Consider the following 27,949-nt stretch of genomic DNA (forward strand, 5'->3'; position numbering starts at 1 on the left):
CAAAGAATAAACTTGCGTAGACCAGATGAGCGGAATGATCTGTCAATTCACACTTGAGAAAGCATCCATTTCATTATTTTGCATTGGATGTATCGACAATCTCTTTCTATTGATATTGCCAAATACCACTTTTGCTGTCAGGCGGATGTGCTGGCAAGCGGCATTTATAAGGATTACATGAATAATCATTACATGACAGATGCTTATCCCAGTAAATTTAAAAACCAACATGCCTGTTGGTCCGAATGACCTTGTTTCTGCTCATGCGCAAAGTGGAACTCCGAACTGGCTTATTCTAAGAGGAATTCCATGTTTATTTGATGAAATTCGGTTTTAAAATGGCTAGGATATCCAAGAACAAAGTAAAGCAAAGCGATCCCAATAAAAGTTGGGTCCCACCTTTTATTGGGATCGCTTTGTTTTGGATATCTCAGCCATTTCAAAACCGAATTTCATCATATAAACGTGGAATTCCTCTTGGAATCATATGCTCTTTCATATTTCATAATAGGTTTCTCATTATCTGAAAAAAAAAAAAAATCATAAAAAACGTTGGAAACCTGAAGCCGCATCTGAACCGATACTGTAATATAACTGGTGCGAAAAATCTCTGATTATATGCTGCTCAAATGCACGTAATCTTAAAGTCTTATCGCAATAACGTAATCTCGATGTAAACGGGATCTGCCTGTCCTATGCTTGTGTTCATATGCATCGTACATGTAGGTAGATGTGTATACACAATGTATTATAATGTGAGATAATCTTGTGCATCAGTCATTGTCAATGTATATCTTAGATCTTTACAGAGGCTAAAGCCAGCAATACATGTAGTGTGAATAAACTAAATCGAAAAGCAACGTCTGAACCATGTGTACTTCTCATGTCGCACATAATTATTGTATTTATGAGGGGTTTAGATTATAAAAAAAAAAAAACAAAGAAAATAATCAAAATACATGTGCTAATTTTGATATCTTTAAAAATATGTATGTAAAGAATGAGGCATCATTCAAAAGATTTTCTCTATTTGATGGTGACCAGTCTTACCTTGAAAAAATTGGAAATGTCATTTATGTTTTTGCATTCAAACATTTCATATATATATATATATATATATATATATATATATATATATATATATGTATGTATTTGTATATATACAAACTCCGCCAAGTTCCTTAAGAAAAAAAAAAAGGCTACAATTTCATTACTCCAAAACTGGAAGTGTTTTTGGAATAAATGAATCATTATAATCCCATTCAAAGCATTTCTAGCCACATGACGAGATGTATATTCCAAAGGAGGACTATTTCCCTAGCTACGGGTGACACCCCACTGGTTGTGTCCAAACTTCAGTCTCAAAAACAAAGAAACAAAAAACAAACAAACAAACAAACAAAAACAAAGCACACACATTATCTTGAATAAAAATTATCAACACTCTGAGAACATGAAGCCATACACAAAAACAAAAACAAAAGCATTGCTCTTTTCTTTTACGTATATTTTACAACCACAGGAAACTTGATTTAAAAACAAACTCACTTTAATTCATTGAGCAGTCAAAGTAGAGTGTCCCATGTGTTCACATTTACAAACTCTTGAGCCATTTCATCAAATTAATAAGAATCAAGTGATACAATAATGTACATATTATTTACAAGGCCCATCTGCTCTGTATGTAGGGGTAGGGGAAACATTATGCACACACACACGCACACAGTAAAAACAAAGCAAAGAAACAATCTACAAAATGCAAATCCAAGAATACAGTGACTGGAAAACTCTCTATGGTGGTCGGGGAAAGAGATCACCAATAAATTGAAATGTGTCGAGTAAGGGCTGCGAGAGAAACTGAAACATTCATCTTTGTGACTGACATACTAAATTGTAGGTTCTGAGCAAACTCTGAACAGTGTGTCTTCTTTGGCGGTGGTGGATGGTTGGTAATGTACAGTACGCGTGGCGGCTAAATATAAAGAAACCTGTCTAAATTCACCTTCTGGTACAGTATACGTAATGAGGGAACACTTGTCAAGCACATTGCATGATTTCAAGTTCAGTGCTAGTACTGACAGCGGCGTTAAATATCTACAAACAAGATCAAACACTGACATTCTGATAAACCAAAAATATACTGATCATAGTTATCGACCCCAAACGCTAGTTTCTTCTTCCACCACTGTAAAGCTGCACAGGAATTGCTAGACAAAAAAAAAAAAAATAATAATAATAATAATAAAATGATTGCCCATTGTTAATAATGATAAAAGAAAAATCAAATATGAAAAGATGAAACTGTGAATATTTCTTATTACACAAGTGTTGTGAAAGGATTAAAATGCCACTAATTTCTTAACATCTCCAAAATGCAACAAAATTAATTTTGCTCCCAGGCATATATTTATGTGGCCATGTCTAAACTGTTCATATACTTTCCACCGGTGACTACTGCATCAGCATAGACTACACACATTCATAGCACTTGATACAAATGAAGAGAATGTGCATCAAAACACATAGTAGGTCTCACTACTATTATGCCACTACCTATCCACTTTACACTAGATGATGACTGGAAGGCCATGTTGTGTTAATTTAATTTTGCTACGGTTTGCAACAAACGGGAGACTAAAAATGGGAGACCTGAGCCCTGTTGTATAAAAGCTGAGATCAGATATAAGTCATAAAATCTGATTGGCTAATACCTGACTTCTGGGGGGCGTTTCATGAAGGAACTTGTCGGATAAAATATCTGACAAGTCAATTATATCCAACAAGTTTTGAGAAATTCTTTAGTCTGATTGGCTGATTTCTCTGAACTTGTCGGATATAATTGACTTGTCGGACATTTTATCCGACAAGTTCCTCCATGAAACGCCCCCCAGTTTGTCATTGCACCTTTTTTTATGAAACATGACCATGCTGATGACCTACAAGCAAACACATGTGGAAACTGCTAAAATTCTCTGTTGTTACCATCAGAGATATTTCGTATTTGCTTAACAAAGACTTGTGGAGCACTGATGACCAGTAAGCTGCTTTGTGTTACCATCAAAGATGCTGCTATGCTTGCTAAACAAACATTTTTTTAAAAAGAGAGAAAGTATTTGAATTGATCTTGCTTCTGCAAAAATTGTCTTCATGGCCACTAGTCAGATGTACAAGAGTTTCACTAATTCTGATACAACACGGGGGCATTCATGATGATCTCTCCATAGAGGTGACAAAAGTAATAACTAGCTTATTACGAAGAAATTCACTAATCTAACCAAAAAATCTGTTTCTCAAATTTTGAGTTTAGGCACAATTGGAGCAGCAAAGTGCTGGACCATTTTCAAACATCCAGTGTAACAGAGAGAGATAGGAATCACGTGAAAAGTACATACTGTATGTCCAGTGAAATAATACAAACTATCTTTGCAATTCATCCACCTTTGTCATTCATAGTGGTTTCATTTTTAAACGATCAGCAGGTTCGCATGATGATACCAAGATGCATAAAACGGTGTCCATCTTGAAATCTTTCAAATACTAACAGGCTGTGAGGTACTTGGAATATCTTTTCTTTTTCTTTTTTTTCACCATAACACAGGAACTTGGCATTATGCTCTTGTGCCACCATGCATATTCTGCAAAATACAGTGTGACAGGGTGTACATGAACTGTGGGACCACATGACTCAAGGGCTCGATAGCAATGTCCTGAAAAAGATTACACAGAGAGAAAAATGAGGAGAATGTAGGGGAAGGAAGGACTGCAAGGGTTATTGTTTAGTACAAATATCCAGGTTTGTCTCAGGCACCATACTTTGGTGCATTCACCTGATTACTCAAAAGGGCAAAAATTTGGAATATGTACACACTCATAAACACCAGAGCAGCAGTAACTATTCTTCATATAAATAATCTGACATACATAGCCATGAGCTCCAGTGTAGAAAAACAAAATTTTGCCATGATGGATCCAACTGATGTGAACGGAACGGGATGCGAAGCAAATCTTTGCACCCATCAGCACACTCTTCTCGTATGCCATGGATAACTCCCTATGTTCACACGTCAGAGTACACACACCACTCCAGCTGTCTAATCCCTGCGCAATACTGGATGCAGAAAAAGCGGGTTGCTGGAAGTCCCTGCGGCGCTCCAAATCTTGACGTGGAAGACAGTGGGGGTGAAGACAGGGATAAACTTTGATCGTAGCTCAGTCAGAGTGCGACGCGCTGCGCTCTCTCCTCTTCTTGGACTTGCGGTGCTTCTTGTGCTTGTGCTTGTGCTTCTTCTTCTTCTCACTTGATTTCTGACAAGTGGAAAAACACAGAGATTACTGACAAGCACCCTCCTGACGATGCTGGGATACATTAGAAGGAGGATATCTTTCATCTTCAAAAACAAGGCGGAGGTGGCTGCGTTCCCTAAGAATCGTATCTTGGTAGCATACAAGGATGGAACAAGATAACACCAGTCCATATGCTGTGACTACACAGTCACATCTAAACAAGAATGATCCCTCCCTCTCCCCCCTGCCCAAACAGCTTTCAGCTTACCAGTACCTTCTGCTCAATTTGACAAAGAGAAATTATTCTGTTCCTTCCTCCTTTGGCTGCTGAGAGTGGGGAAACTAGTTTGATTCATCACAGAACTGCTACCACCAAACAAAGGATGAGACATGATTCATTTCTACATCATTTGCCTTGACAAGGTCCTATCAATTAAGTTTGCTACTGCTGTATTAATATAATTGCAACTGGGAGCTTCAAATTTACCCTTCATAACAACATTTGATGAAAGGTGAGGCTCAAGCCAACAGTACAAATGTAGACACACTGCCCATGCAATTTTGCCTGTTCAACCTACTCTATGGCATATGACATCATTCAGGACTACGGCATTTCTACAATTTGCTCACAGTGGGGAAACATTCAGACACACAAACAGTTAAGACCTGTTTAGACAGCAAGACCAATTGGCAACTCTGCGACACAAAGGGCTGAACAGCCCTCCATTTGGTTTATACAAAAAAAAAAAAAACCCACCAATTTTAGTTTCCTCTCCTAATTATTTTTTTTTTCAGCCCTGTTCTTATTACATAAGAGCAATACATTTTGCATGTCTTCATCAGTGATAAGTTCAGTCTGTGCCAAAATATTTGAGAGAAATAAAATTAGCAAAATTTGTGTACACAACATATAGAGAGCTGCAACACGTACATCACACAGAGTTGCCAATTTGTCTTCTCTCTAAACTTTGACAATTCCTAACTGTTTTGTGGTTGCTGATTAATTAAAAAAGAAAAAAAAAATCCCGGATTTACTCCTCTCATTTTTCTGTTTCACAAAAAGTGACATTTTATAAGGATGGCATTTCCAACTAAGGCACAGTTACAGCTGTTCAAGTTCTGCTTCATTCAAAATATATACAAATTTTCACCCTGCAAAGCATTCCTCGTTTCAAACAGTGTTTGGTCAGAGGTAAACAAAGAAATCCATGGTAGTTGAGCACACATACCGATGACCGGTCATCCTCGCTGTCACTGCTATAATCGCTGCTGTGCCGCCTCTTCCTTGCCTTCTTGTCCTTCTTACGTTTCTTGCGCTTCTCCCGTCTCTGCACGTTGCCATGGAAACCGGATGGTGGGCCAGAGTGTTGGGTTGTTGTTTTGCGTGTGTACGAAAAAGGGGGGAGAGAAGGGAGGGAAGTTTGACGTGAATCAAGGAGTTACAGAACAAAATACCAACAGCCAAATAACAGCTTGTAATGTGCTGCATCTGTGGCAAATGTAAACCCTGCGAGTACACAACATCCATACAACAATAGGTTATTACATGGTAATATCATTATCACACAGTGTAATTTCTTATTCTTTTTTACAACAAAAGAAATGAATGGTTGGCTTGTCCAATACTTCAAGATGACTTTCATAAAACAAAGAAATTAATACCAACTTGGAGTCAACAAAAATGATCACGTACATTTTCACAAGTTAGTCTAGTCCTCTACTATCATACTGTAGAACTTTTTGATGCATCCAAACAGCACAACACACTAAACACTTTTATAATCTTGAAGGAGGACACTAAATTTGTTCAATCCAATTAAAGGGGCATTCCAGACGATTTTTGTAGTTTCACACAATGTAGTACAGGTACATAAATTGACAGCTCCATGTATAGATTTATTGTGCTCCTTGAGCAGAGAAACCCATACTCTGAAAAATCGTTAACAAATTACACTGAACAGTGTTGATGACATAGGACTTTGGAGCCTCACATTTTTCAGAAATGTAGCAGCGTAATTCCATTACAATACCGCTTGCTTAACAAGTTCACCTGTGTAAAATATATGCATGCCTTCTTCTTTTGTTCTGCTTCCTTGCGCCCAAACTCATGCATTCTTATGGTGATGCTGCCATGTCATCATCCTTGTCCATTGCAATTTGTTCTAAATTTTGAAAACATTTTTATCCCTCATCCCAATCACTATACATTCTTAAACTCTGTACTCAGTATAACTTATTCAAAGTTGTTCAAATGTGAAAGTCTGAAAATCATCTGGAGGTCTCCTTTAACAAAAAACACAAAGTATATGTGGTGCAGCTGAACACTGTAATGTGAACGAAATGAAATTCAACCTACCACTTCCTCCTCAGAATCGGATTCACTGTCATCAGAAGATTCATAGGAGGATGAGGATGAAGATGGGGACTTCAACCAGGAACGGTGTTGGGTGTGATGGAGATCATTTGAGTTTGGTTGGTGTTAAACAGGTGGAGGTTTGAGAGAAAGAGGAAGAACTTCAAATGAGTATGCTGCATGCAATTTGGATAGCATACAATTTAGCCCATATATTGTCATGACTCAAGGAACATTAAAAAAGAATGGCCACATAAAGTGTAGGTTGGCAGCCATTCTGACGCTAAAGAATTTTATCGGTAAAAAAGAGTTCATAACAACTCACACTTTCTGCTCACGCACATGTTCGCAAAAGTTCCTACACAAAGACTCTAGTGGCCTTGTAATAAGAATCTCAATAATTACAATTGTTATAATGTTAATAATTGTAATTATAATAATTATAATCGCAGTTGCAATTATAATAAGGTGGTCATTATGACAGATAAGACTCTATGCCATTCATTTACTAGCTTTCAAAGATGTCTGCTGAAGAATTTCAATACAGTGGACTCCCGTTATAACGAAGTCCTCGGGACCGGCAGTTTTCTTTCGTTGTAACGAAATTTCGTTATAACCGAATGAATAAACAATAAAAATACATAGAGTTGATAATGTTGCGGCCCTAAATTTTATTTCGTTGTAACCGGAATTTCGTTATAACCGTGTTTGTTATAACGGGAGTGCACTGTAGTGAACATTTTTTTTTTCTGACACTCTACATCTGTCAAAGAACCAAAAATTATGCAGCAGAACTGAAGAATATGATCACCGGAAAGTATACCAAATCTCTTACATATTGTTTGTTGATTTCCAGAAGCAGTCATGACTGCATAAACCCTCTCAATGCTGCTACTTTTTGATAACTATTGACTGCAAGCAAAGTACAATAGTCAGTCTAAATAAAATCTAAACAAATCACCCCTTTGTCATATTCCTGCAACAGAAACCAAGGCCAGTGGGGCCCTGACTTCCAATAAGATATAAAACATAAATATGAATCTTATCAAATCGATCCAGAATAAACTTAATGAACCATGGGGCATTCGTATGAACATTCTGCAGCCGTACTAATGAAGTGCAGCAAATTTGCTAAGTGAATAATCAGTGTGAATACATTGTCAATGTTTTCTAGCAAATACCAAGGCCACAGACATAACACTCGCAGAGGTCTGCTGTAAAGTGATGAAAACAATGAGATACAGAGTCAAGCTGACTGTAAACAAAGGTGCGATTACACTGTACTATGAGAAACTATGGCTGCGTTTATCTAACTTGAGAGAGAGAATCATGTTTCAAAACGCGTTTGGAACGGTGTTTGCAAACGTGGTTCGAAACGTGATTCTTGGGGAACTGCGTTTATCTAACCATCATACAATCGCGATTCGAGTGGTGTCACTGCGCAGCTGCTTTGCGCCGTTTGACCCGGGAAGTAAAGGTCAACTGCATACCACCAAACATGCCTCCTCAGTCACACACACATAATGGGTAGAGAGCACAACCAGAAACAGCTGGGATTTGACCTTGAGATATAAATGCGTTTCAAAACGCCATTGCGTTTACCTACTCACAGAACGGCGATCGTGGTCTCAAACGTGTTTCAAAACGCCCTTTGAAAGGCGTTTCAAAACGGCGTTTCTAAATGCATTTGAAAACACGGTTGCGTTTATCTAACCCCTGAAAATGCCTCAAACGCGTTTAGGATCGTGATTCCGCCTCAGAAAGTTTTAAGATAAACGCAGCCTATAACAAAACAAGATGAAGAGCAAACATTCTCAAATCTCACATGAACTCTGCTTACAAAAAGTCTATTATCATTTGTTACATTGTGCTAAAAACAGAAACAATGTTTTCTAAATTCTTCCAAAGAATCAAATGCAACAGACAGGACACAACCTCTTCCAATATGTACTGTGTAGATGCATATTTTCAGATGCAACTTATTGTGCACAGCAGACAAAGCATAAAATTCAACTCCTGGGACAACAAATTGTCCAAAATAAGGATATAATTTTTGGTACTGCTTTGTGCAGATAGACAACTAACAGCAAAAAATCAAAACAAAAAAAACCCCAGATATTTCAAAGATGAGGTGAGGTTAGTCAATTTTGAAGCGACCATACAATGCCATGCTGGAGAAAGAAAAATATGTTAAAAAAAAGAACAAAACAAAAAACAAAACAAAAAACATAATAGAAAAATATTAAAACAAGTCAAGTTTTAAGTGCATGTTTGTTCCATAACAAATTCATCTTACATTTTCGAATACCAATTGCTCTCTTCTTTCTTTTTTTTAAATTATGTACTCCCTTCCTTCAGAAACTTTTGCTCACATTTCCCTTCAGAATTACAATTCCTTTCCCTTTTGTGTGTGTGTGTGTGTGTGTGTGTTTGTTTAATCTATTCAATGGTATACTGTACCTTAACTGAAGAATAAGTTTCAACGTACCCGTATGCACAATATCACATTGACATCTCAACCAAATCACCTTAAAAACAATTTTTGCAATGTCAAACACGAACAAAGCTGAGCTTCAACAGCTTTCTCTTCTCCAAGATTCTCACTTACACACAACGTAAGAATGAGGGAAATAATTATTATTGAAGTCATTTTTGCAAGGAGTTAAAATCTTGCTTCATTTATGGGGGCAAACAACTTTTAGCAGTGTTCACAATTATGAAGTGCATAGGTTTGTGAGATAAGAAATAACTACACAGATACTTTGTGCTTTGAAACTCACCCTCGCTCGCTTCTTTTTCTTCTTCTTTGTCTTTTTATCCTGGGGACATTATAAGAAGAAAATAGATGATGCATGTATGAGCAGTTCACATGACAAATGTACAATTTTAAGTATTTTTCAGAAAAACATGTTCACCAATTACTTTAAAAACAAGGTAATTTTATTGTAATGAGCACAATGCGGGGGGGGGGGGGGGGGCAGTGATGACATAGCTCGAGCAAATTAATAGCCCTTGTGTAGGTGGCATGCTTTTTCTGTGTCACAAGGGTTACTATCAATTTTATTCCTGCTGTAAATGCTTGTTATTACTGCTGCCCACTGATAATGACCCACCTTTCAAAAGTACATTTAAGGTCATATGGTGAACTTCTTCACTACCTGAAACAGCTTTTGCTATACACACTCATTTGCAAAAAGAGACAATGAAAGGGATGGTATAGTATTGGTTGGGATGAGGATTGGGCTTTCAACTTTGCGAGGAACCACTAGTACAGAGCATGCCATTTTAGAGGAATTCAAAGTTTATTGGATGAAAATCGTTTTGGAATGGCCGAGACATCCAAAAACAAAGTAAAACAAAGCGATCATAAAAAAAAAAGGTGGGCACCACCTTTTATTTGGATCGCTCTGTTTTGGATATCTCAGCCATTTCAAAACTAATTTTCATCAAATAAACGTTGAATTCCTCTTGAAATTACATGGTCTTTCATATTCAATAAGAGGTTTCTCATTACCTCACCCACAAATGTTAGAAACCAGAAGCTGGGTCTCAACCAAAACTATACAATCCCTTTTTCAAGCCTCAAAAAAGGAACAACATACAAGGCATCATGCAATTTTCGTTCAGGTAGAATTGCACTACTGTCGAATCAAGTCATGATCATTTAAAGCTCAATTAGAAAGGCAACTTACACTCGACAAATCCAAAATGTCCCAAAACAAAAGCAGGGCAATTCATGGTTAAAATTGTGGCTTTTCATATATCCAAGGGTTTTACCACGGAGCAGGACAGATTCAATGTTGGTACAACAGCCTTTAATTTGTACATAACATCAAGTGTTCAAATTTTTTTTTTTTTTCATTTCCATCAGCAACATCACTTAGCACACCTTTGGTTTTATTTTCTGCGACCATACCTTCTTCTTTGCACTCGAGCCTCCAAGAGCTTTCTCTCTCGCTTTCCTCAGATCTTCCCTAAATTTCTGCACAGGATAAAGAAAGGAAGCATATTATTATTATTATTATTATTATTATTATTATTATTATTATTATTATTATTATTATTATTATTATTATTATCATTATTATTATCATCATTATAGAATGAACTAGAAATGTCGCTACATGGCGACTGGTATGCCTCCGCCATAATGCATGATTCTCCTAATAGGTCTATAGTACATGTGGACAATGTGTGATTACATTTTCACAAAACTGGCAAAATATCAAAATGACATGTTTGTCACAAAAGTGTTGAATGTTCACCTTCCTTGACATACAAAGTGTAGGTTTAATTGGACGAATAGGAGAGCACGTATTTGGGGATTGAAGGATTTTAACTTGACTTTGACCCTTTCATAAGTTTATGCCTTGAGTAAGTTTCAAGGTATGGAGAAAAAATGCAATTTCTGTATTGAATAGTAAATTGTTACCATTTTCAGCTGGCCATTGACCCTAAAACTCATAAGAGAATTACTGTCAGGCAGAACATGCATAAATATGTACTAAGTTTCATGATAACTTGAGTCACTTCCGAGATATGGAGGAAGAAGTAAGTTCAGCACTTTCACTTGATCTTTGACCTTTTGACCTTTTTGGCAAAAAACAAAAAACAAAAACAAAAACAAAACTTTCTAGAGAATCACTATCAGGTTAAAAATGCATACACCAAGTTTAAAAAAAAAAATCCTGCTGGCATTGCACAAATATGAGGGAAAATGTAAAATTTTGAAGTGTTGCCCTTGACCTTTGACCCCATGAACCCCAAATTCCCTAGCTAATCACTGCCAGTCAGTACATGCATATACAGTGTATACTATGTTCCATGAAGATACCTTGAACTATTTCCAAGATACGGAGAAAAAAGTTAAATTTCACATTTTTTACTTGACCTTTTGACCTTTGACCGCATGATTCCAAACTTTCACTAGAGAATCTTGATTGAGTAATACATGTACAGTGTATACACTAAGTTTCAAGAAAATATCTTCAGGCATGGCATAGATATGGGGGAAATAGTAAAATTATAAGCATTTGACCTTGACCTTTTGACCTTTGACCTTGAGCATGTGCACCCAAAAGTTAATAGGCACAACTTCACCCCCTAATGCACATACATGCCAAGTTTCATTAGGATACCTCAAAAGGTTTTGGTAGTTACCCTGTCCACAAAATTCATTACGGACGGACAGACGGAAGGACGGACGGACGGCCGGACGGACGGAAGGACGGACGGACTGACGGAAGGACGGACGGACAACCCGAAAACATAATGCCTCCGGCACCACTTCGTGGCGGAGGCATAAAAATGTCAATACATCCGATATCTCTAAACTGTATCTGTTATCAATTCCATTCACACAATGAAATAAAGTAAAACATTTCTTGGGTCTGTGCACTTTCAATGAAGCATTTGGCCATAACCTTTGACTCTTGACCCTAACTAAACTTTTCCAAGATCATATACAATATGTCCCACGATCCTGCATCCTCCTTTGATAGAGACAAAAAATGCCTTATTTTACTTAGCAGATAACATTTTTTCTAGTTTTTAATCCTGATCCTTTACCTAGGTTTTTACTAAATTTTGTCAAACACCTAAGAAGTAGCTTGCACAGTTCTATGACCATCTCATGCATTTGGAGCAAAACGGTAACATTTCAGAATTTGACTTCTGCACTTTACTGTCACCGGGCCAACAAATAATGTCCAATGAATTACCTCCCAGTCAAGCTATTACTACAAAAAGGAAGTCTCACACCATACCTGGGTGCCTACTGTACGTCTTGTATTACTGCAAGAACACGAGAGTGAAACATCAGAATTTGTCCATGACCTTTAACCTTTCTCATTTGAAGATTTTCATGCCAACTATAACACCAGCTCATTGCCCAATCAATCTCAACACATTTATTTCATTTGGTGGAGACTGAATTCAGCAATTGTTGCACATGTAAAATACTCTTATGGACATCACTTTCAACCCACAAGATACAAATGGTGTATATACATTGTAGGTAACCAACGACAACTTCATGGCCTCAGCCTTTAGCCTTTAGCCTTAAAAAAAAAAAAAAAAAAAAAAAATTGAATAGCAAAAATACAGAAATACCATGTCATAGAATTACTCATACACTAAAGTTAAAACAAATCAAGTATTCAAAACCACCTCCCTCCCCCTCCCCCCCCCCCAAAAAAAAAAAAACCCACACATACACACACACACAAAATCAAAACAGTTTACTGTATACTTGCCAGGTTCATCTTCTCTTCCCAGCCAGCCAAACTGCTGGATTTTGCCTCTTTTTTCTTCTGCTCTTCTTGCCATTCTTCCCTGCAGTAAATAGTTCACAGAAGAGATTTCAAAATTGAGAGTTGTGTAGACCTTCTATAGTTATAAGAACACAATATTTTTTTGGTTCTCACATTATTTGAAATTGACAATAAGACTCAATAACTGAAAGGTGTCACTTACATATACAGTTATAATGCAGATAGTGGTACATCCATAAATTCTTCCATTGACATTACACAAAGGTTATGCAGAAAAAAAGATAGTCAAATCTACTGAAATACAATCAGTGACATTATAAATCAAGTATTGTACAATGTTCATCTAATGGTATCCAGTTACAACGAACAAGGCTACATCACATGTACAGCAAAATTTATGAAGCAAACATTTTGCTCCCAAAATTACTATCATTAAAGTTTAATGCATAGAATTCTTTTCAATTAAGATGTTATATCAACATAATGAATTGCCAGTTCTGGGGACTTTGTTATAGCAGGATGCGCCTAAATTGGTGAGTGGCATTAAAAGGATGTCAAGCAGGCAGGAACTCCTATATGTACATACCATGTCGGCCTGGGGCGGTTGAGGTAATCCTGGATGGTGGGTCCCGCTTGGGGCCTTGGGCCATTAGCTCTTGCTGCAGCAATTGGGTTGACGAATGCCTGTATGCCAATAGGAAGATAAAATAGTGTCAAAATGCACTGTGAACCCCAAGGACAATGAAAGGAAGAAACTGCACTTTAAAACATTTTGACATAAAACCAACAACAACAGAGAAGCAGTAGGCCTACATGTATTTGAGTAACTATACACAGCCCAGTCGCTGTACATGGTACATTGTACGTCGCGACAGGGCTGTACGAGTGCGACCACCAACCACTAGGAGAGCAACGTAATCGTATCATGATAGCTTTGACTTTTGATACTTACGATCATTTTTGTCACCTCAAACTCATCGAGTATACTCTTCAATATTTACTCTACATCTGATGCTATCAGTATTCAAATGTACATAATGAAACTTACCGAAATTGATCATCATATCCAGCATGTCCACACCGTACACAATCTTTCACGCCAGGCCAAGTTTAGATATCTGGCGGTCACGTGATGTGAATGCCCTTTGAAAAGGTCGCGCTGTCGACCGTGCTGCTACACTCAAGCAGCGTACGCACGGTTACTAGTATAGAGCTATAAACTGTACTGGGCTTGGCGGCGGCTGGCGTCTGGTCGCGCGAGGAACATTGAGCTCCATACCACGGTTATTGTGTAGCAGACGCCAAGGTTTGTTCGACACTTTCAACGCACACGCGCTCGCTCTGGAGCACATCCGGTCACGCATGCGCATAAGTCATGGCGCCATTTTGAATCCTGCAACGACGAAGCCCGACGGTCAGGAATTGCGCCAGAAAGTGTCATTTATTTGTTCCACGGACTTATCGCAAGTGGTCTCCATGGACCCAGTGTGGCGAACTATTCTTCTGTTATAGAAACATGCATTTAACGTGAGTAAAGTATTCTGTTTAAAGGAGAAAAGTATACATGTTCCTAAGTTTTGTAGTTGTGTTGAGGTTCCTCACTTCGAGGCTGCATGCCGTGCTCGTCAGACGCTGTTTTCGCATAGCGTAACAGTGTCTGGTCGGGCTAGTATTTGAGTTGACCGAAAGATCGGTCTGTATCTGTCCGTCGGGGAATGTTCCGCGGAGACTACGTCTGACTGCACGGATCCCCTCCGTATACAGACCGAAGTCAATGATGCCAGCTCCTGTGTGGCAGGAGCGCACAGATTAAACGTTACGATAAACCAAATTTCAGACAGCTTTTTTACATTCAAACAAGTTTGACATGACATGACACATTATGCAGCAATATTTAGGGTTAATTTCTCACATTGTGCAATCGAAATACTCACAGTAACTCGGTTATAATGCAGAAATTTTATCCATATCGCAACATCGCCGTTCGCTAGCAGTAAGTCGCCATTTTGAATCTGTAAACCAATCACATGCGAGGTACGTGTTTAGTGAAAAAAACACGTAGAAACTACCTCGCATGTGATTGGCTAATAGATTCATAGTGTATGTTTCTGGAGTTTGAACGTGACGACGCGACAGGCTGTGTTTTACGTTGAAAATTCTACTAAAATGTTGGATTATTCATTAATCTGGTGAGTGTAATGTATTCTTAAAAGGCTAATTTCACTATACAAGCTTAAATTTGCCGACCTAGGGCCGTGAATTAGACGCAATCGAGAAGGGTGAGGTACCTCACCCAATTTTCCATAGAGACAGTGGTTAAGAACATCCACACAGCAATGGGTACTGTAAGCTTCCGTCTGCTGTCTACGGAGGACAGCGTCAATGGCAAAATATAAAAGAGTCCTCCGGACAGACGGATCTTTCTGTCTAGTATTTGAGCTGCTTGCTTACAGCCCTCTTTCTTATCATGTGCAATATTAGGTTCCCCTGCCATTGGAAAAAAGTAGGTTTCATTGTACAGTATGCCTATTCCCCATCCCCATTTACATGTAGATCTATGCCCAGAACTTCTTAGAACCAATAGTATTACTATGAAACCTTATCAGTGCTTATGAAGAAGGAAGAACCCGATTTGTTGGATATTGTTGATTTTACAACAACTTTATGAACCCCTTACCTTAGTATCACTGCACTGGAATTCTGGAAAAAGCCTATAGACTATGGTTGAGGGGTCTAGATATCGCGCACGAAAATTTGAAATGCTCTTATAATAGAAGTTATTCCATAATCGTACCTGAATTTCTCAATGAATATCACGAAAATGCAGAAAAATCACCTCCCAGAATCTCCTGATGATACGATGACGGAGTAGTGCGCTGTCGCCATTTGTATGTCGGACTTTTTTTTATGCGTTCACCTTCTCGGGGTATGTAAAGATCGCGCAGCTGCCCTATGTAGTTTCATGCGTGAAAGTGTCTGCCCCTCTCTGCGGCTGTAGCGTGCTTCGGCTTTCGTAGAATATTATCAACGATCGATCGAACAAATTACGAATTCTATCGGCTACGATCATACGAACGAGACAAGCGAGACGACACGTCTAACACGTTACGTTAGGCTACAACATCCTTAAAAAAAGATTTTAAGCTAAGGTAGGTAAATTATAACGTAAAAAATTGGAAATTTAGTGAAAATTTTGTTCCAAAAAATTGGAAATTTAGTGAAAAATTTGTTTGAAATCAAAATTTCTTACCTGCTTTCTTCTCATGTTTAGCGGTTGTCAGGTATTTTTATTCCATGGGCGTATCGGCAAATTTTGCGCTTAGTCCTACGCGTAATATTGCTTGCTATACGCAGTTACGCTATGCGCGATCATTAAGTCCCTGCGCGAGACCTAGTACCCTTACTATACTAAATTTTTAGTATACTGTTTGTGGCCTGACTGAAGCCGAACGTCACCCGCAAACTCATTCAAAATCCTGTAAATTCTGCGTCCGACGCCACGGCGACGCCATCTACACAATGCGATTGATGCACGAAGAAGTCAATGACAATGTGCGGTGATGTGCAGTCCCAGATGTAACGTTATGGGAAGGTAAATTTAGCACATTTGAATCACACTTTGTTGAAAATACAAATTACTTACCACACGGGTATCTCTCTTGCCCATCCTGACCTTGGATTTTCTTTCAAATTCGCGCTAGGAAGCTCTTTTTTTCTGCATTCATGGAGCGATTTCGCCAGACTAGTTCAGTTATCAATGCACTATGCTTATGAACGAGATCAAGTTGCGCACACTTGTACATGCAGCGCATAGGCATATATAATGCATACGATGCAGTATGCGCCGCGTTGATGCATGGTAGTATGTACGGAAACGTCTGACAGTGTGTGCGCACTAGAGGGCGTAGTCCAGAGTAAAATCTCAGCGCTCTTACTGGGCTCCAAAGAGATTTTCCCCAGTGACTGGAGAAAAATCTCTTTGCTGGGCTTACACCTGTAAATAAAATGGAATGTCCCAGACCCCTTCACAAATTCGTACCATAAATGAAGAAAACAAATAATAAAAAAATCAATAATGCAGTTTGGAAAAAAACTTAATATTTAGCAGTAGATATTAAGTATGAATTCCTCTCCAAACTGCATTTTGGTTGGAAGATATATGAAAGCTTTTCTCATGGAATTTGAGGGACTATAATATTTCATAAAATATATAAACGTATGGTGCACATGTACAGAAAATTTGTGATTTTTTGAGTGAAAAGAACTCGTAGTCTGGCTTTGCGGACCCTTGGACAGAGTTTGAGAAGAAGAACCTGCCTTGGAAATTTGATGGATGAAAGGGTATATCACACTTATCTAGGATAGTGAAAATGAAACACCTCATTTCTCCCATGCAGCTATCGGAGAATTTTTTGAATTTTGAATAATTTTAACACACGTCTCTATGGAGAATTATTTACCCGTGTGAGACTTACTAATTACATAGAATAATTACATAGAGGGCTCGGTGAAATCTCTTTGGTCCCCGAGTGCAGAAACTTTCATCAGTTGGGGAGATCGCACAAATAGGAGATTTAGGCTTCTACCAACCTTTACTGACTTGCTGGCTAGCAACTGGCAGGACTCTATTAAGACCGAATAAAGGAGCACAAAAGAGCCCTTGGGCTAAACAATCCCTCTCGTTCAGCCCTAGCTGAACGCGCCCTCAACACAGGACATCCCATAGATGGAGTGATGCAACAATATTAGCGTTTGAAAGAAATTTTTGGCCAAGAAAAGTGAAAGAGTCCATCTGGATCGGATCTGGATAAACAGAATCAAACCCATTCTCGATAGGAATTCCGGATACAGCAGCTTATCGCTAATCTTTGGTCCATATCAAGAAACAAGCAGGCAGTGTTAGAGAAACGGTACAACCATTAACTAGTTCACAGGAGTGGACGAAAGCCAGCCAGCAAGTCGCATATAAAGGATGGTAGAAAACGCTAAATCTCTTGGTCTAGCTGCACGACGTACTCCATGCATGACGAGAAATAAACTGATTTAATAGTATACAGGACACTCGCGCGCACAGGATAATCCACTGAGTGGGAGAATCACTGACATTTGTTGAAGAGTTTTAAGGATTTGATAAAACACCGAGCTGGTGTTAAATTTCCGGTGCTCATTCATGGTGTTAGATTAAAACCTCCGGGTGTCATTTCAAAATTTAAAATTGTTTTTTGAATAGTTTCTTAGTTACTGCACTTCTTGTTAATTTTGAACTTCAACAAGACGATAAAGAATTTTCCGATAAAGTACTTGATTTTTGAAAAAAATCTGTAAATACATTTACACCACAGTAACACCAGTTGGTGTGGTCCCCTATTGAAGCTAGACGGGTGTTATACCATTGAAATTAACACCACCAATATCAAATCAACACCATGCGGTGTCATCATTGAATTAACTCTAGCGCAGTGTCAAAAATATCACCAGCCACAGTGTCAAATTAACACCACGAAGTGCCAGGCGAACACTTTTTAACACCGTCACAATACATTTTCTACACCTGTGGGTGTGGTCCTCTATTGAAGTTTGATCGGTGTTAGATTTAACACCCATGGTGTTAAATCTAACACCGATGTTTTTACAGTGTATACTCTAGTATTAGTATTCTGCACCTGAATCACATGGATTTGTTTTGTTTGTTTGAGTATGTGCTGACAGTAAAACAAATAAATAGATCAGTGATATAACGAGTACAAATCACATTCACAAAATATTTACGTGAATACAAATTTATTATGCGTGAACTATTCAGTATGCTTCATGCATTCTATCCAAGTAAATTAGGAAACGTATTTCACTTCAATCCTGAAAATTTTCAAGGGAAGTGAGTTTTTGTTTTCTTCATTCCTAAAAAATTTCAAGGGAAGTGAGGTGTTTTTTTTTTTTCCATATATGTATTATTCATTAAAAATCAACTGGTCTTATTGAAATGAAGTAACTCCTAATGGCCGTGTCACACCTTTCCGGGCAAGCCTTGCGTGCGACTTGCAAAGAACAATTTTGACTACCCGGAGGTCCCCGTAGATGATCCGCACATGACAGTACCTAGCACGTATCTCAACCGTAGTCGCCCGGAGGTGCTCACGCATTTTTTTTTTTTTTTACCCGCAACCATGTTAAGGACTTGTCACACCTTTCCGGGCAGTGATACTCGGGCTTGTTGCGTGTAGGGATTTTTTCAGCATACGGGAACATTTTCTGAGGGCGGACAAGGATTTTGGCGAGTCAGTGCATGTGTCTTACTTGCTGGACGCGTTCTACTTAAATTCTACTTGCGAGTATACTGTGTGACATTTGTACCAGTCGCGTGGGGGCTGACAACTCAGTGAAGGAATTCCTCTGAAGGAATGGCAGAAGTCCCACAGAATGTCATTATCTTGGCTGCATACGGGACTGCGAAGTACCTGCGTGGGATTTGCCTGCGAGGTGCTGCCGCTATAAGGGCCTCCTACTGGCGTTCTGCGTGGACCTCTCCGGGCATCCCCGCGACTCACCCGGAAAAATTTTGGTTATGCTCAAAACTTGGTTCCGGTTAAATCGGACTTGCGTTAGCACCTCCGGGCAACTACAGGCGAGATACGCGCTAGGTACTGTCAGGTGCGGACCAACTGCGGAGAGCTCCGTGTAGCAAATTTGTTTCCCTGCAAGTCAAGCCGCAAAACTTCCCCAGATTCGGTATGACAATGCCTTAGGCATGCTCAAAACTTGTTCCGAGTGAGTCATGGGGGTTCGCTCGCAGAGGTACACGCAGAACACCAGTATGAGACCCATACCAGCAGCACCTCGCAGGCTACTTCAACGCAGGTACATCTCAGAACCTGTAAGTCGCTCGTAACAGAAAACGGATCGGTTTCAAAGCTCTCACGCAGGTCACACGGAATACACGCAAGTAGAAGGTAAGTAGTACGTGTCTAGTAGGTAAGAAACAGGTGCGAAACTCGCAAACATTCTTGTCCGCCCGCGGAAAATTCTCCTGCGTGCGGAAAATCCCTCCTCGCAACAAGCGGATAAGGTTGTTAATTCCCATTCATGTTCTTGATCACGGAGTTGTTTTATTAAGTAGAAATTAATATTGTTCTCCTTAGAAGTCATTCAGTAATCGGGACTGGCGTTCTCAGTGCAGGAGAGACTTCTCCCTTCTGCAGTTCACTCTCAGTAAGTCTTGCAGTGTGCTGGCAACATTGAATGTGTGTGCTTTGAGGGGGAGTATATAATAATATCGATTATTTAACGATTCAAAACGCTAAGTAAAATTGACGATGTTAACTGCAAAACTGAAGTAAAAAAATTATACTGGGAATAGGTTAGTTTACTGGCAAGATCTTCTTTTCCGGATTAGGAAGTAGTGACACGGCGCAAATATGCGCATCATGGAAAATGACAAAATAATTAATTGCCGTCATTTCGCACTAAGTACACGCAATAGTGTTGCTATAGGTCATTAGATTTTGCACGTAGTGCATGTAGTGAAAAGTATGGCAAATTATCATTCAAATTTGTTAAAGAGCTCCTACCCGAATCGAAAAACGGCATTCAAATTCGTTTTGGGGTAATCAAATTCGCCAATTCAAGCTATACGACTTATAGTGCAACCAAATTTGCTCGTGAAACTCCTTCGAGGAAAGTCAAGGTAATTAAAGTACGATATATATTTTTTTTTTAAATAATAAAACTGATGCACTTAATTTGAGTAAATGTAATTTGTCCCATATAATTGTTTTATAGCTATCTCACATTTCGTTCTTCCAATCAATGATTTCACTTTGCTTTTGAGGATGGGTCTTTCATTTCACTATTCGTGAGTATATTTTATAGTAGCCGTATGAAATGCATACTTTCATCGGGGAGCAAAAACAAAAAAAAAAACAAAAAAAAACAAAAACAAAAAAACACGAAGAAATAGCAAATGTGCGGCCTTTTCGGACTACTCGATAGATGTGATGAATTTTCCTGCGGTCCGTTAAATTCACAGGCCCTTTTTGTGTATCATTTGAAAATTTCTTTCTTTTTTTCCAAAGTGTTTACTTGTGATATATAGCTTTACACACGGTTTCAATGATATTAAGGATATATGATAGACTAAAGACGCATCGCAGGATGTGTTACAATGTCGTGAATTTCTTCTGTCACAGACCCTTTTATGTTTGTACATGTATATATCATAATACATGTATTTCAATATAATATATATTCATGTATGTTTCTATATATCAACACACACACATCTATGGTAAAAATGAATACAATTAACACTATACAAGGGAATGCATCTAAAACTAATAAAAAACCACGAAAATTGCAATAAAAGTATTCATCGGCAAAAATGCATCAACTGTATTTTCCTAACCTTGGCCGTCTTATATCAATGCGTTAAACATAAATCAATAATATTATTATAGTCACATAATTATGAAGAAGCCAGAAGAGCGAAATATGAACTTAAGGAAATTAGAGCAATTATGTTCAGAGAGAAACGAATCTTTGAATGAATAATACCATGCAATATGCACAGCATAATCGCTACCATGTATAATCTATGTATAATTACAGTGCTATATTGAATGCCCTATAGTTACGAACATATAAATGGGAATTCAGTTATACAACGAGTTGTTTTATGCATTCAATTGAAAATATCTAGATTTGTCTTCGTCTAGCCCTTGATAAGAACATAGCCACTATATCGGCTAATAAGCCAGTTCGGAGTTAGCTCATAGGCACATTGGTACGAATGACCTTTCTTTGCTTACTCCATTAGTTTTTGAGCATTTGAATTGAGATTTGGCAAACGTGATCAATTTTAAATAAGCAGAAAACATCTTTAATCAATGTTGAACAATGCATTGCCATGGTAACTTAAAAAAAAAGAACACAAGTTTTGTTGAATGTGCAAACACAGATTACGGTGGGAGTATCAATCTCATTCAATGATACAATTCATATTATAGTTTCACTTTGTATTTATTTGTTTTTGAAGTGCATATTCCTTTCGTGTAATAACGCATTAATTGATATTGTTTGTAGTTGTTTTACATTGATATAGCTGATTCTGATGGATGCATGCACTGATCGGGGAGGAAGGTCTCGAGCCTCCATGATTAAGATTGCCTTTTCCTCCGCTGGCAACCAGCGGTATGCACGTAGAGTCACCACAATCTTTGTGCCATGTCATGTGATTTTCTGTTTGCATTTTGTTTAAAAATGGCAAATGAATGACTGAATTGATAAATGAATGAATAAACAATAATAATAATAATAATAATAATAGTAATAATAATAATAATAATAAACAGCAAGTCAGTCTTATGGAGCTATACCTCATACAGTGGGATAGTTTATAGCAATCTTCGAACTTTTCATCTGGATCTTTTTGAAAAGGAAATTCATCTCAAAAATAGATTCACTTCAAAATAAAAGAGAAAAAATATTCTCAACTGAACGATACAAAATGACCCCCCCCCCAAAAAAAAAAAAAAAAATCGGATAAGAAGTAAGCAATACAAGACATTTTGAACTTTTCTTTTTTTTTTAAAAACATTTTCTTGACTAGTACTTATGAATATTGAAATCAGCAAGCTGACGATGTCATGCTCTCACAATTTCTTATTCACTTCGTGTCTATACAGAAATGACAAAATCTCATATTTTAGCCGTAGTATAAAACTTGCATCAAAACTACCCGAAATAAAAAAGAACAAATGTTAGCTCTGATATATCTTGGTACGGGAACATGCTTTTACTTGTATTAGTTAAAATTACAATTTTCCGAATTTCATATTATAACATACATGAAAAATTTGTCAGGGTTTTACATCATCAACTCGATCATTTGAATATTCATAAAGACTGGTCAAGAAATGTTTTTCGAAAAAAGAAGTGAAATTTGATTTTCCTTATTTCTCATCCGATTTTGATCATTTTTACATCATTCTGTATAGGGAATAATTTTCTCTTTGTTTTGAAGAATATTTTATTTCTGGGGTGGATTTCCTCTTTAAGGATTTAGACTAGGACCTATACTTATTATGCTAAATCCCCAAGCCCCCATTCTCCCATCCGAAATAAACGGTGTGGAATTGTAGAAAACTAAATTATCTTCCTGTATTACCATCATGATAATATATTCATGCAAATTAGTGTAACATACATGCTAAGCCCACATGGACTTATAGAAAAGCATTGAGAGTTTTTGGAGACAGACACGGGCGTTCGAGGGCGACAAATAACGTTGTCAGTTGCCGTTTCTAACAGTCTGGTGGTGAGGCAGTTTTCTGGTTGATGTCACTGATGAAGATGATGGCATTGTGTGCCGTCCCTGTCGATTATCACCATCTTTTCCTCGGGCCCATAACACTATTGTGAGCTGGTGTTCCAGGTTATGGCAAGGTGTCTAAGTCTTGTCATGCTCATGAAATAGAGCTGACTGTACTGTTAAAACTACGAATAGTATATCATCACGTGGTCGTATAAGTTCTCAACGGATCCCGTCAAGCACGCAGTGATGTCGAAGAGCGAGTCAACGCTGTTTCTTTACACAAAGTCGAGTGCAGATCATGAGGATACAGGCGACGACCTCCATTCCACCGAGGGCCATGAACGCCACCTTAAAACCAGCAACGTTGGCGATCCATCCTGTGATGGTAGCAAAAAAAAAAAATCCTGTTATCTTCAATAGCACGCATATAGATAAATCTAATTGTTGTGAAGAAAATGTCCATGCTGTGCTAGATTCTGGACATGTTTAGCCTATTTTGTCCCTTTTGTATACGGCGCGACAACATGCCATCCAAGAGCATGACTATACGTGTGTTGCGTTCAATATAACTAATAATTACACACACACACACACACACACACACACACGTACATATATATATATATATATATATATATATATATATATATTAGTCAAATCTGTCTTAGAGACAACAGGTCTATAGCGGCTACCTGCCGTATACAACCACTAACACCGATTCTCTCGCAAGAAAAAGCATGTGAAAGAACTTGCCTATAGGGGCCACTTTTTGTCTTGCTTGGGTGGCCGCTATAGATTTGACTATATATATATATATATATATATATATATATATATATATATAATCAAAATATGTAGACCTACATAATTGTCTTTAATCGAGAGAATAAAGACCCACTAAGGCGGGATCTGCACGCTTGTAAGACTTAGTTCAGTTTAAATGTTTCGTTAATATATTTTCAAAAAATAACTTTCGAAGATACTAGAATTGATTAAGGATTTCTGCCCCGGATTACCAAAATAGCAGCCAAAGCATTCGCTTCGTGTATGTGATTGTCGCATGCATTTTGTAATTGATGATACAATCCTAAATGGAATTTAGCTTCTATTACATAGATAGTTCGATACAACGTACTCATACACACACACAAGCAAACTCACAACAACAACACTCTCTCCACACACACACACATTATTATCGAATATGCGTTTGTTACCATTATGTCATTCACCTGCTATAACACCTCCGAGGCTTTCCCCCGTACCAAAACACAGGTTTACAACGCCCAAGGCCGAATAGAATCTGCTGGGCGGGGCAAACTGTTTGAGGACGATGATGTCGAGAGTTACTCTGGCGCCGATGGTCAGACCGCCCAGGAAGGCAGCTCCTGCGAGAAGCCAGAAAGCCTGGAGGAGCGGGTCGAGGAAGAACGCGATGCTGTTCAGGCAGGCGCAGATCACAATGAGATCGACGGACGACAACCACCCCATGTCAACGATTGGTCCCTGCAGGATACGCCCAAGCATGTTCCCAATGCCGCCGAACGACGCCAGGTAGACGGCCGTGGAGAGGGGGAGTCCCCTCGCTTGTCCGTGAGGAATAAGGAAAATGACCCACGCGACGTTAACAATCCCGCATAAGATGGAGTAAAGATTGAACGGTATCAAAAAAGGCTCATCTATGACGACAGACAGATCCAAAAAGGTCCAGAGACGATGTCCGAAGTCGTAACATCTACTGCAAGGACCTTGGTCATGAGACTTAGAAGCGAGCATCTTTTGCTGTTCATCGCCACTTTGCTGTTCATCTTCACTTTGCTGTTCATCGCCACTTACCGAATTGCTCGAGTTGTTACCCTCGACTGCCTTATCGGCCTCGCTGACCAACTGGCTGTCAACCGAGTCTGCTTGCGAGTCATCGGAAACCAAGTTATCCGTCGTAACCATGGTAACAATTTCCAGCAGGCTAGCGATCTGCATGGAGATGCCGCCGAGGAGAAGAATCGCTCCCCTCCAACCGTACACCTCGCGGAAGAATTCGGTCAGGAGAGGCAGTAACATCATGCCAACGGAGTTTCCCGTGTCCGAGAGCCCGTATAGGAACGCGAACGCCTCAGACACTCGCTGGTTAAACAGCATCATGGTTGCCAGGAATATCACTGCGTTCGTGACTCCTGCGAAATATACAGAAACAAGGGAATTAAAGCATGGACATGCGGTTTATCTTATCCGGTTTACTATTATTTTATTATGAACGAGTATCGATGATTCTTTTTGCTGGACATGTGCAGGATGAACGTTGCTGGAGGCTTTGGAAGAACGGAAAACAAAAAGATTTTGACATAAAGAAGCGATATGTTGACCAAAGATGTCAAATCTCTAACACAAAATATTTTCCACAGTTTCTAATTTTGAGAGAGAATTCAGCGTAAACACGTCGTTTGGATCGTACTATTTAAAAAACAAACAAACTTAGTTTTACATAACAAATATACATCAGGCATGTCAGGGGCTAGTCCTACACAGAAGGATGTATCAAAAAACTTTCTGCTCATTAGAATAAGTGCATCGCAATTATCATTGCTACCATCATCATTGTTATGGTCACAGAATCGAGAGTTTACCTGCAGTTATGAGGGCTATCGTCAGTTGGGCTACGTTGGTGGACAGTGATGCTAGACACAGACAAGCAGCGCCCAATACACAAATCGCAGTCATAGCTCTCCTCGAAATATACTTCAACGCAGGGAAAATTATCGGTGCTTCCAAGTTAGGAAAGGAAAGAATGAAATATAGAAATATGTAGTAAAGATTGAATAGACAACATCACGATAATGTTCTCACGACAAATAACAAAAATTGCATGTTTTCTCTCTGCAGAAGATTATAACCTTGCGGAATAGTTACAAAAGTGAGTCACTTCGAATGAAAATTCCATTTTATTTTAACGTTGACTTGCAAATGGAATATTACTTTTTTTTTTTAGTGAAAAGGGACAAACAATGATATGAAATTCATGGCATTTTGAAAGAAAATGAAATCAGTAGAGAAAAGCTTTGGGTGAGACGACTTGACACCATCCAACCTCATGACCTCATATCAACATCCAGAAGGGAAATGGCTCATTATATCTCCACCGTACTTCCTTAGTCTGCGCATTTAACCTCATGGACAGATTTTCCGCGCCTATTTTCTTCTTCCTTTTTTTTTATAGTATTTTTTTTAATAATTCATATTGACATTATATTTACTCGCTTTTGTAAGATGTTGTAATGTCTAGTTCGTGGGCTGTTTTACCTAGTGTCGAACTCATGGGCTGTATGACTCATGAACTTTTTTTTTTTTTTTTTTTTGCAATGGCGAACTCATCGGCTGTATGACTCGTGGGTGTCGGTATCGTGGGATGACCCAATCTGTTTGGCCCCCTGCCCTTGACACCTAACCTATACCTCTATTGCTGTGTGTGTGTGTGTGTGTGTGTGTGTGTGTGTGTGTGTGTGTGTGTGTGTGTGTGTCCGTGTAGCCCCTCCCAGACAATGGTTGTTGCATGTATAGTCTGCTTACTCTGTATGTTTGTTATTTTGCTCTCTGACGAAGATTCTGCTAGGATCGAAAGGTCAGGCCCCCTTTTATTCCATTCATATAAACTTCTCGGAAATACTCTGGTAGGTAAACACCACAAGGTCCTGGGAATGAAACTCACCTAAAAAGTAAACCACCCCGTGATAGGTCGCTATTATAATTCCAATCGTCGCGTAGTCGGAGTCCAATTGAAACACCAAGTCGTCCACGAGCAGGCCGAAGCTCTTCATGACACCGATCTCGATGAACCTGACGACGAAAACGAAGAGAACTACGAGCAGGGAGTAGCGCCATCTCCTGAAAGAAGTCGCCATATTCCCACTGGTCATTCAGGTATCCGCAGAGCTTCAGGTGTAGATCCAAATGGACATTTGTGAAAAAGAAAAAAAAAGTTTACAGAGTGAGCACTGATTGTTCCAGTCGGGTTATGTTCTCTGGTAGACAAACATTATAAAGGGCCTCTTTCACTGAGCACGCGAACTATTTGCGAAGGACGCGAATATCAGAAAATGGCATAGTTCAACATTCGGAAAAGTTTTTCTCCAAATGTGTTAAGACTAAGGAGCCGTCAACCAGCCTTGCGCAGTTCCTTGAAGTATATATATGGAAATACTGAACTACAGCCAGTCACATACATACGAAGTACACTCGACTTTAAGTCCGAGCAAAGCACATTTTCCAATAATCACTGGCAAAACTGTTTCTAAGGAGAGTTGATACTGTCTTTAGTTGAAGACAGATTTGTTCTCCTTTCTTTCTCCGCCCCCTCCCTTTCATTTTTCTCAGTTGTTTCTTGGTTTGGGCACGCACACTTATTTTGAGTGTGTGTGTTTGTGTGTGTGCCGACTTTTCTGAGGACCTATATATTCTCTACAAGCAATTTTCTGTGGGTTCCCCTACACATCTTGATTTTCGCAAATGATTTTGGTGCAGTCTATATAGAGTCATTTTAGGTGCTTTCTGCAACCTTAGATCATAATATTCATTCTCAAAACTTTTTTTTTTAAATTACAATAATTCTTATTGTCTGATGTGAAGATGTACGTTAAAAAATTTTGATTTGAAGAAAACCTATAAATGAAATGAAGTCATTTTGAAGTCAGACACCTCAGTCATGAGCAATGTAGAGGTTAGACGTCACGTGGTGAGGAT

The 27,949-nt window shown here is 38.7% G+C and overlaps 2 protein-coding genes across 2 annotated transcripts; both read right to left on the reverse strand.

The window, feature by feature from the left end:
- Positions 1-1,531: 1,531 nt before the first annotated feature.
- LOC140245035 (uncharacterized) lies at positions 1,532-16,685 on the reverse strand. Its single transcript, XM_072324626.1, has 8 exons — positions 16,553-16,685; positions 13,496-13,593; positions 12,892-12,970; positions 10,554-10,619; positions 9,418-9,456; positions 6,641-6,709; positions 5,514-5,612; positions 1,532-4,305 (listed from the first exon to the last, which is right to left on the reverse strand). The coding sequence occupies exons 1-8, from the start codon at positions 16,574-16,576 to the stop codon at positions 4,210-4,212; spliced, it is 570 nt and encodes a 189-aa protein (XP_072180727.1). The 5' UTR covers positions 16,577-16,685; the 3' UTR covers positions 1,532-4,209.
- A 6,791-nt stretch (positions 16,686-23,476) lies between these two features.
- Positions 23,477-27,111, reverse strand: LOC140245133 (monocarboxylate transporter 12-like). Its single transcript, XM_072324733.1, has 4 exons — positions 26,919-27,111; positions 25,840-25,890; positions 24,448-25,389; positions 23,477-23,592 (listed from the first exon to the last, which is right to left on the reverse strand). Exons 1-4 carry the CDS (start codon positions 27,109-27,111, stop codon positions 23,477-23,479), a joined length of 1,302 nt encoding a protein of 433 aa, XP_072180834.1.
- Positions 27,112-27,949: the final 838 nt, after the last annotated feature.

Source organism: Diadema setosum, chromosome 22 (assembly GCF_964275005.1).
Source record: "Diadema setosum chromosome 22, eeDiaSeto1, whole genome shotgun sequence".
NCBI lineage: Eukaryota > Metazoa > Echinodermata > Echinoidea > Diadematoida > Diadematidae > Diadema > Diadema setosum.

Excerpts from the sequence above, each read along its gene's own strand:
- LOC140245035 (XM_072324626.1), bottom strand. The coding sequence starts at position 16,576 with ATGGGCAAGAGAGATACCCGTGTG. Across the intron at positions 12,971-13,495 it reads AACCGCCCCAGGCCGACATG|GGAAGAATGGCAAGAAGAGC; the intron begins GTATGTACATAT and ends TATTTACTGCAG. Across the intron at positions 10,620-12,891 it reads GGGAAGAGAAGATGAACCTG|AAATTTAGGGAAGATCTGAG; the intron begins GCAAGTATACAG and ends TATCCTGTGCAG.
- LOC140245133 (XM_072324733.1), bottom strand. The coding sequence starts at position 27,111 with ATGGCGACTTCTTTCAGGAGATGGCGCTACTCCCTGCTCGTAGTTCTC. Across the intron at positions 25,390-25,839 it reads GATAGCCCTCATAACTGCAG|GAGTCACGAACGCAGTGATA; the intron begins GTAAACTCTCGA and ends TATATTTCGCAG. Across the intron at positions 23,593-24,447 it reads CCTCGGAGGTGTTATAGCAG|GATGGATCGCCAACGTTGCT; the intron begins GTGAATGACATA and ends CTACCATCACAG.